The sequence below is a fragment of the Stigmatopora argus genome, chromosome 6, assembly GCF_051989625.1.
Source record: "Stigmatopora argus isolate UIUO_Sarg chromosome 6, RoL_Sarg_1.0, whole genome shotgun sequence".
NCBI lineage: Eukaryota > Metazoa > Chordata > Actinopteri > Syngnathiformes > Syngnathidae > Stigmatopora > Stigmatopora argus.
Window position 1 is genome coordinate 3,670,429 of NC_135392.1, and position 10,235 is coordinate 3,680,663.

The 10,235-nt window shown below is 40.7% G+C and overlaps 2 protein-coding genes across 5 annotated transcripts in view; both read left to right on the forward strand.

The window, feature by feature from the left end:
• Positions 1 to 4,399, forward strand: part of cbfa2t2 (CBFA2/RUNX1 partner transcriptional co-repressor 2) — a 68,989-nt gene extending 64,590 nt beyond the window's left edge. For all 4 annotated transcript variants that reach the window (XM_077603485.1, XM_077603484.1, XM_077603487.1 and 1 more), the window contains 4 exons: positions 159 to 342; positions 2,414 to 2,482; positions 2,565 to 2,755; positions 3,258 to 4,399. In XM_077603485.1, the coding sequence (XP_077459611.1) occupies positions 159 to 342; positions 2,414 to 2,482; positions 2,565 to 2,755; positions 3,258 to 3,587 (774 nt within the window). In that variant the 3' untranslated portion in view covers positions 3,588 to 4,399. The remainder of the gene's footprint in view (positions 1 to 158; positions 343 to 2,413; positions 2,483 to 2,564; positions 2,756 to 3,257) is intronic.
• A 459-nt stretch (positions 4,400 to 4,858) lies between these two features.
• LOC144075927 (cell division cycle-associated protein 7-like) lies at positions 4,859 to 9,886 on the forward strand. The gene is made up of 8 exons (XM_077603385.1): positions 4,859 to 5,102; positions 5,613 to 5,732; positions 5,839 to 5,931; positions 6,832 to 6,966; positions 7,033 to 7,176; positions 7,808 to 7,957; positions 8,736 to 8,872; positions 9,789 to 9,886. Exons 1-8 carry the CDS (start codon positions 4,995 to 4,997, stop codon positions 9,832 to 9,834), a joined length of 933 nt encoding a protein of 310 aa, XP_077459511.1. The 5' UTR covers positions 4,859 to 4,994; the 3' UTR covers positions 9,835 to 9,886.
• The last annotated feature ends 349 nt before the right edge of the window (positions 9,887 to 10,235 follow it).

Here is a 10,235-nt window from a genome sequence, read left to right on the forward strand (position 1 = left end):
TTTAAATGAGTCGGTCAATATGCGAGAAAATACGGTAATTGTTTTATCCGTTACAGTGCATGAACGTTCCTCATTACCGCAACCGTTATTTTCAGAGCGACAGCCAAACGGCCTTGACGTGGTGAGCTAGATTTAATACGTGACAATGTCATATCCAGGTGCTGAACTCTATCGTGGACATGGTGGAAAAGACGCGGCGGTCCGTGAGCGTCCTGCGGCGGTGCCAGGAGTCTGACCGCGAGGAGCTCAACTACTGGAGGCGGCGCTCTAGCGAGCAGGAAGACGCTCGCAAGGGGTCGGCGCCCTTCTCCAAAACGCACAGTCCGCACTCGGCAGAGTCAGGTGAGGATTAGGTCAAATGTTTTGAATAAATATACATATACATACACACAGATGTACATGTATACATATGGTTGGTCTTAAATTAGTTTATTATTATTATTTTATACATATAAATTAGTATATAAATTAGTACAAATCTGCAATTATTGATTTCAAAATGGGAAACTTGGGAAATATTCCCCATCTCTATTTGAATTTGATCATAAAACAGAAAGTCGGCATTCATCATTTACTTTCTCGGGCCGCACAAAATGAGGCGGCGGGCCAAATTTGGCCCGCGGGCCGCCACTTTGACACCAGTAGTTTAGGACATCATTCCGGGCTCATTTGGGTGAAGTTCCTCGTCGGAGTGCCAGCTGAGGAATTGGGGTGCTTCAGAAGAAAATGGTTGTTGACATATTGAAGTTTGGGATGGCGTCCTCCTGACTTTTTTTTTTTAGTACTTTTGTTCTCTTTCCAGGGATTGTTTTGGTGTTTTGTTCAGGATCACTAGAATACACACATTGTCACCAATGGGGAATGTTCAGACATGTTAAGATTCCCGAAAAAAAAGCCCTTAAATAGGTCAAGAAAGTAAGATGAAAATTCAGTACAAGACGGACACCGCCCTCTAGTGGAGGAAGGGAGACTTCCATATCAGCTGCGCACTGTCAGGCCGTCGTTGCGTTGCGTTGGCCCCCGCTGGGCCGCAGTGGCAGGTGCCAGGACCGGCCCGAGCCATATCGGCCACAGAAGGGCCGTCCCGCGAGTTGGGGGAGACAAAGCCGGCCAACACTCGCGCCAGCGCCATCTGTGCCCCCGCGCAGCCGGGAAGCCCGCCCGCCCGGCCGCCGGAATTTGAAGAAGGACCTCGTCGTACTGGGAACCAAACGTGTTTTACGACGTAGAACGTATAGGATGACAAACTCTGGAAGAAAGGTGATTTGCAGGCAAGGGGAGATTTGTCGGAATGGAATGTTGACACAGCTTGGGCGGCCATTTTTTTTTTGTCTTCCAAAGCAAACACGTTGCTCTCGGAGGCTGTCAGATCTCACATCAGATGACTATAAACGATGATTCTGTTGCGTCTCCAAAGCAGATATGATATTGTTTTTAAAGATAGAGATGCTCTTAAAGTCAGTGATGGGGAAACTTTTTCCAATCAGGTTAGGTTAGAAGTTTATTTCATTCCGTATTTGGGAAATTTATTGGTTGCAGTAGCAAGACACAGACACAGAAGACATTGTAGACCTAGTTAAAAAAAATATGAGGCTATTTTTTAATTTCACAGAAGAAATAAAAAACATTTGTGGGTTAAACAATGGAACTGTTGGAGCCACATTGTTTATTGGAGATATTATATTTGGTTGTATTAGTTGTTGATTAGTTTAATTGTATACTTCATTATTGTTGGTTGATTTTTGTCCGTATTTGAACATTTAACAACCACTGATGTGTTGTTAATTGTATGTTTGGAACAATTTATTCCCTATCATACACATCAGGTGGGTTTAGTTCAGATTTTTTTAGATTGAAATAAATCTAGTGAGCAAAATACAGTTTAAATTGGTCAACAACATTTTATGTAGCTAAAATGCAGTATAAATATGCACTGAGGAATGTACTTCCTGAAAATACTGGCTTTTATTTGCGTTTTTCTCCTATTGCACATCACAAAAACAAAGTTTAAACAATTTTTTTTCTGCTTGAATGCTATGTATATATGTGATATAATAAAGGTGTTGTCTATCCCTTTAAAAGGCAACAAAATAGTCACCAGCATTAAAATTACCGTATTTACTCGCATATAAGCCGCACCCTTAAAATTGTTGAATTTTACAATTTCTTTTGCATAAGACGCCCCCGATTCACAATTTTCACCTCCATATTCATGGATTTAATATGGAGTACAAATGTGTTAATTTACTGGACTTCCAAACAAAAAAAGGAAAAAAATCAAGCGTTTTATCTGTTTATCTTTTCTCTATTTTCGAAATAAATGACCGTAGCAACTGCACCCGTGCGCGCCGACATCTTGGATCCATGTAAACAGGTTTCAATGAAATACTCACAAGGCTTGATTTGTCCACAGATTCCCAACGCGACTTTGCCCCGCGACCTGGCTCGGCGTACGTCACGGACGAGATCTGGAGGAAAGCAGGTGAACATCCGCCGTTTTCCGGACCGTCGGATACGCTCGCGGATGTTAACGAACCTAACGACGTTTCTCTTTCTGCCCGCAGAGGAGGCGGTCAACGAGGTCAAGAGACAGGCCATGGACGAGGTCCAGAAGGCGGTCGCCGAAGCCGAGCAGAAGGCTTTCGAGATGATCGCGTCCGAGCGAGCCAAGATGGAAAAGACGCTAGCCGACGCCAAGAGGAAGGCTCAGCAGGACGCCATCTTGGTTATCAACGAGCAAGAGGATTCCAGCGAGGTGAGGCTTCCCGCGTTTCCGTGTGCGGTCGATTGGTCGCCGGTCTTTTGGTCGCCCCGACCGCCACAACGGGCGACCAAAAGACCGGCGACAAAACAAGGTAAAACAACACGGTCTACGCATCAATAAAAGCCAACAATGGCCATGAACAGTTTCACTGAGCCGACGTGTGAGTGTAGAAGAGTTTGTATGTACATGCGTTGTCTGTCCCTTTAAGAAGCTACGTCAGTCAGGGTCTTAACAAGTTCTCAAACAAAAAACAATACAAGTCCGGGAAATTTGGAGCTTTTCTTTAGCCTAATAATTACTAGGGCCTTAAATATGATTAAATAGTAATTCATAGTTTGTATTTAGGGAATTTGAGCAACGATTTAAATGGTAATCATCACTTACCTTCCGGGCGACCAAGAGACTGCCGACCAATCGACCGTGTACCCCGCGTTTCACCGCACGGAAATCACCACCTTTGCATCACGCCGTCCTTTCTCGTCTCTCCTCGCAGTGTTGTTGGAACTGCGGCCGCAAAGCTAGCGAGACATGCAGCGGCTGCAACGCGGCGCGCTACTGCGGCTCCTTCTGCCAGCACAAGGACTGGGAACGCCACCACCTCATCTGCAGCCCCGGACTTCAGGCTCAGCCCAAACCCATTTCCGCCATCTCCACCGCCAGGGTGGCGGCGACGGTCGCTTCCGCCGCGGGGTCCCCGACCGGACCCGCCACCCCCGATATCGCCGCTTCGGCGGCCAGCCCCGGCGGGGAGAAAGTTCCGGCGGCGTCTCGCTCGTCCACCCCGTCCACGCCGGCGTCGGCGCCCGAGACCAACGGACATTAATTTGAAGAAGGAACTTTTTTGGACGTCGGGTGTTTCATCAACAACAGATTACGCGGGTGTTGTGTTCATAGTCAACCCCCTAAACCCCCCAAAAAACCTCAATCTGACGAAGCAGGGTGAAACTTCCGATAAAACGAGAGATTAAAAACAATGTACACTTTCTCGTGTACAACTTTAAAACCGTGAGGAGGAAAAAAAGACCAGAAGGCGGGTTACGTGTAATAAAAACCAGCCATAAAGCAGATTTACTAGTGTAGAATTTATCCAAAAAAAGATGGCAGATTGTGTGAATGTGTCAAACTGTTTTTTTTTTTTTACCCAAAAAGTTTCTGTGTCACCAAAGTTACTTTTAACAAGGAGCTCAGGAAAACGGAATTTTTGGCCAAAATGATACGTAAACAGTGTGATAAATAATTGGAGGTTGCTTAGTAGTGTTATTTTGTTAACACTGCACTGTATCGCTTTGGAGGAAAATATATTTAATATAATAATTGTGTTTTCTGGGGTAATTTTGGCAGTTGAGCAATTTTATTAGAGTAAATCGGCAAAATGGTCATTTTGTGACTCCTCAAAAGGACAAAACTCAGGAGATGAACCAATCCAGCTTCAATCTTAATGTTTTAAAAATTACTATTACTACACACACACACAATCCTGACTCGTTTATTGTAAGTAAGAATTTGTACAAATAGTTCCATTATTTTGTTGTTTATTTGCCCTGTTTGTTCTTGAACTATTTGGTACAAGTCACATGACAAATGTTATCTTGACGTACAGTACAAAATAAAGAAATAGTTACTAAAGATGCTTAATTGGGGGGGGTCTGTCTCATTGATTTACGTGAAATCCATTTAATCCAATTTTTACGACTGTCCAATGTTATTTTATGATATAAATTTGTCAAAAATGACCTATTCTAGCATTATTAATGAATAAAATTTCACTTAGGTTGCTTTCAAAACGACATTTAAGGCTTTTAAGAAGATAAGGTCCAAGCCCTTAAATGCTGATTTGAAAATTGACGAAAAAACAAACAACAATAAAAACAATTGTCCACTGTGGAAGATGTACTTGTACTTCTGCAATCTCACCAGTAGGGGGTAGTAAACTAACGCTGGGATTCTACAGTTGTACTACCTAATAAAAATATTTAAAAAATAGTATTATTCTAAATTACAAATTCAGCACGAGTTAAATTTAAGACTAAAATAATAAAACCACGATCTTTACCCTTCGTCATTAAATACGATCGTCATTAAATCACCTAATCATCTTAATTGGCTGGCAGCTTGTCCTGCTACACTTCCTGCTCAGTCGTGCCAGAAAGGATAACACGAAAAACCCCATTCTAAACGCCATTCGGCTGTTTTCATTTAGAATTAACCGGAAAAAAAGCAACTTTTCAGCATGCTGCCGCTGACAAAGGAGCTGGCTGAAGTTTTCGCCGAAGATTCTGACGATGAAACAACATTTTATGGCTTTAATGACGACGAACTCAGCGACGACTGGGAGAAGGTCCGTCATTTTGAGCACTTCACTTGTTATATTACGAATTGTGTGTCTGATATCATCATTATTTTAAAATAAACACGCCGTCATAGCTATTTGGTAATAGAAATTTGCTATTGCTAGACATTGCTGAATAACGGTAGTATATGTGGAACAAATTGGCACCTGTTGATAAATTTAAATGATACTCAATTTTTCTCCCTACTAAGTAATCCTACACATTCCGTTTTTTTCTCATAATAAGATCAGTACAAAAACAAATGCAACAATATTCTGCTATATTTATTGTATATTTGATTGTGTTGGTACAGAAACCCACATGTTGGATTTCCTAGCAGCAATGTTGAATAGTTCATTCATTTTACCAATTTAAACAAAAATGTGAAGCACTATTGCCAATTCAAGTAAAATTTCACTTGTCACATGTTGTTGTTGTTGTTGTGTATTGAGCGCTCTTTATTGGACCACGATGAAAGTGCCATGAACTGAAAGCCTTTTGTTTCCATCTCTGTTCAGAATGGCGAATTGGAAGATGAAGATGAAGATGAAGACTCCCCAATGACCTCCGAGCTTGATGATGATTCGGACTCGTTCATGGTGAAGAGAGAGCGGAACATCAAAGCTAACAAAGCCGTGGTAAACCCGAGCAAGATTTTCACACACTTCTGCATCTGGAACTTTGTGGCTGTTTGCCAGACTAAAAAAAAAATGGTCATGAAATTAAAATACTGTGTCCCAATAGTTGGCTCAACTGATGGCAGACCTGCAAAAGATGCCAGGAGGTGTCGGTCTTCTTATCAAACAAGAAGCTAAGCAGCCCAAACGAAAAATCCCTGTGAGTAGATATCATTACTATATGCACCATTTCATTTCATGTCAGTGTATGAACTAAATAATTTGTACAATCTATTGACATTTCTTTTAAAGCATGCACAATTTAAAACTTCAGTGAGTTTGGAAAGTAAAAAAAAAAATGGACGTCATTCTATTTCCGGCCGCTCTCGTGCCCTCCAAGGATGTCTCATTTTAGGCTAAGTTTTTGAGCCAAAAATGTTTTACTTTCAGGTGGCTTGATGGCGCTGAAAAAACGTTAACTTCCCTCATTCTACTACTGTTCATTTGTTGTTGTTATTTGTGCACTTTGTGTTAAAAGCTTTAAATCTCATTATGCTTGTACAATGAGAACAAAAGCATTAAATTCAATTCAATTTAAGACTGGTTTTCTCCAAAGACCACCAACTACAAAAGACAAAAGTTACAATGGACTACAGGCAAACGTGTGCGGTCGTTTGGTCGCCGGTCTTTTGGTCGCCAGTCTTTTGGTCGCCGGTCTTTTGGTAGCCCGGTCCCAAACAATGAGCGACCAAAAGACCGGCGATCAAAAGACCGGCGACCAAACGACCACACGCGTTAAATTCAATTCAATTTTAGACTAGTTTTCCCCAAAGACCACCAACTACAAAACACAAAAGTTACAAAGGACTACAGGCAAAACTGCCATTGCTCACGAAAATTAACCCGAAATCAAGCATGACTGTTCATGTTGTCTAAAATAATTACTTTCCTCGCCAAATCACATTTTGGTTAGAGTACATTCCAGCGTCGTGAATAATGAGGCCTAAGATATGGCTTATAGACTGGAAATTTTCACAGGTTGGGTCGATCCTACCCTGGAATTAAACCCTGATCGATTCTACCTTATTATACCTGGTTGTGTGTACAATTGCACTTGTAGCGTCAACCCCGGGAGCCCAGGAGGAATCCAGAACGGGCATCCCGCCCACAGACCCGCTCCATGAGTGGATGTGAGCCCCTTTCAGGCTCTCAGGAAGTCAAGCTGGAGTTCAGCCTGGAAGAAGAGCTTCTTCAGGTAACTCTCTTTCATTATCTTAATTTCCATCCACGCATTCCAGCACTTTCACGTCATCCGTTTTAGGTGCGTCGAGCCCCGCAGCGGCGAAGCACCCCACGCCCAAATCAGAGCAAACCTCACACGATCCGCCCGGTGGAGGACATCACGGAGGACGAGCTCCAATCGGTGGCCGATAGCATGACTGAGAAAGTCTACAACAGCGTCACTGTAGGTTAAAACCTACGTTTTCGGTACAGTGGAATTAACAAATATAGTCCAGTAAATTGTGGCTATTGTAAGGTAAATGTATAAAAATAAAGACGCCTGTCAAAATTTCTGCAGGTTTTATTCTTTACTTTTCATAGTGTAAAGAGGTAGTTGTCTTTATTGCACAACAGAACAACAAAAATACTTCTAAATCATCATTTTATATTCTCTTTTCTTATAAGGTAAGGTGACATAGTTACTATCATATTTCAATAAGGAGGAAAGTAATGTATTTACTTATTCACAGATGTTTGATATTTCAAATTTGAAACAAAAAAGGTGAGTTATCGTGATAAATATCGATATTAACTGATCTTTTTTTTTTAATCATAATGATTTTGTCATATCGCCCAGTGACATAGATACTATCATATTTCAATAAGGAGAAAATTAATTTATTTACTTATTTACAGATGTTTGATATTTCAAATTTGAAACAAAAAAGGTGAGTTATAATGATAAATATCGATATGGACTGATTTTTTTTAATCCTGATAACTATTTTGTCATATCGCCCAGCTCTAATTTAACCTTTATAGGAGACTCGGGTAGTTTAGAGTGTGTTAATACAGCTGTGTTGGGTTATTCTCAGGGCTCAACGTGTCACCAGTGTCGCCAGAAGACGGTGGACGCAAAGACGTGCTGCCGCAATGAGGCCTGCAGGGGCATCCAAGGGCAGTTCTGCGGGCCTTGTTTGAGGAAACGATACGGGGAGGATGTCAAAAAGGCACTGCTGGATCCGGTTAGACCACCCATAAAACACCAAAATCATCACATTAACTCCTAAACCTAGATTATCCATTTTTGTATAATGTTTAGTTGTATTGTCATTGTAATGTCAGATATTCTTTACCTAAATTTACCAAGCCACCTTGGGTCAATTCATATTTTGGCGATGGCATAATAAATGGTAAATGCTAATATCGTGTATATAGATGCATATTTTATTTCAGATGCCGCAAAATGTTACATTTTGTCAATAGTAATTATTGAAACATTGATATTTTAGCACTGAAACTGAAATTTGAATTTTTGCAACAGTGGTACCATTTTGCTAAGATTTTTTTCATTGTGTCAATAGTAATTATTGAAGCTTTGATATTTTAGCACTGAAACTGAAATTTGAATTTTTGCAACAGTGGTACCATTTTGCTAAGATTTTTTCATTTTGTCAATAGTAATTATTGAAGAATTGATATTTTAGCACAAACTGAAATTTGAATTTTTGCCACAGTGGTACCATTTTGCTAAGATTTTTTCATTTTGTCAATACTAATTATTGAAGCATTGATATTTTAGCACTGAAATTGAAATTAGAATTTTTGCAACAGTGGTACCGTTTTGCTAAGATTTTTCCTCTGATAGAATTGCCCTAAAGTCCCTAAATATTGGATAGAATTTTTAGTCCTATTTCATTGTCCCAATTTACAAACATTACCTGAGAGTTCTCCAGTTTGATCTGTTACTCATTTGTTAGTTATTTTATGTGTATAAGTCATTTTTTGTGCTTCTACACTCAGAATTGGCAGTGCCCACCCTGCCGAGGCATTTGCAACTGCAGCTTCTGCCGGCAACGAGAAGGGCGCCGCCCCACCGGCATCTTGTTCCCCCTTGCGCAGTACCACGGCTTCACGGATGTCCACTCCTACTTGAGCAGGTATTTTTCCAAAAGGTGGACAATACACTCGGTCATTCGTATACTGTCGTATGACATATCTACTTTGTTTATTACCGTATTTTCACGACTATATGGTGCATCGTATTTTTAGCCGCAGTGTCAGTAACGAGGGCTATGTCTGTATTTTACACACAAAGGACGCACCGTTTTTATAGACGCAGCCAGGCATGGCAAAACATACACCATCTTAAACATACACGCTACACTCACAAGCTAAAAACACGTTTTTAAAAAGGCAACGGAAGCAAAACTGAGTTCGGTTGTACTTTATTTAGCCATTTTACAATGTGCTCACGTCATCATCACCCACGAATCCATCAAAGTCCTCATTTTCTGTGTCCGAATTGAACAATTGTCCAAATGAGTCATTGAAAACGCTGAGTTTTATACGTTCGTCCAGGCGGCCACAATCCATTTGCAAATAGTTGCTAGCTAGTAGCTAGCGTAACTATTCCAACGCTGCCTTCCATGCTTCGTAAAGCTGTGTTGATGTCGATGTCCAGGCCACAATCCATTGGGTGTATTGACAAAAGAACTATATATCCCAGCAGTCACTGCGCAGTACTTTTTCTACGGGTAAAATAGTCGAGTCGGGGGCTGCTTGCCGTAGTTGTGAGAGCTGTAGAGGATGGTGTACCCTATCGACTGATTTATTTTATTTTATCGTGATAACAATTTTACTATTGGTCCATATATAAGGCACACTGGATTATAAGGCGCCCTGTCTATTTTGGAGAAAATTTAAGACTTATGTGCGCCTTATAGTCGTGAAAATACAGTAGCTTAAAAATACATGGGCAAAATGATTTATTTATTTTTTTGCTGTTTAAACTGAGGAGTCACTATATTGCAACTAATGACCATAAAACGTGTAAACCGCATTTGGTTGTTTCAGTCTCCGCAACAAACTGAAGAGCGATGGTGACGAAGTAGAGATGTGACATTCAGATGAGTTTCTTTTTTTTTAACAAATAAAGATTGTTTTAAGGCTGAGTTGTTTTTCAGTTGGAAACATTTTATTAAAAAAAAGCAAGACAATAGTTTAGGTTTTAATCCAGCTGTTTGCTTTTGCAGTATTATACAATATAAAATCCCTTATAAAACAGGCATGGGATAGGAAAAGGTAAAGGGCACTTGTCCGTAAAGATTACAAAAAAATGAATTAAATGCCTGACAGACACGATGAAGGAAGACATTTTCACCTTGGTGACAAGCGTCCTTTTTAAATTGACCTTTTTACTACAACCGAGCAACATAAATGAGACCCACGGTGTCATATCTCTCACTTCGTCCAGTTACAATCCACCAAAAAGAGCTCGCCACGCCTCCATTTTTGCAAACC

Coding starts and splice junctions, on each gene's coding strand:
- LOC144075927 (XM_077603385.1), top strand. CDS start 4,995: ATGCTGCCGCTGACAAAGGAGCTGGCTGAAGTTTTCGCCGAAGATTCT. Junction 5,103..5,612: donor TCAGCGACGACTGGGAGAAG/GTCCGTCATTTT, acceptor ATCTCTGTTCAG/AATGGCGAATTGGAAGATGA. Junction 5,932..6,831: donor AGCCCAAACGAAAAATCCCT/GTGAGTAGATAT, acceptor TTGCACTTGTAG/CGTCAACCCCGGGAGCCCAG.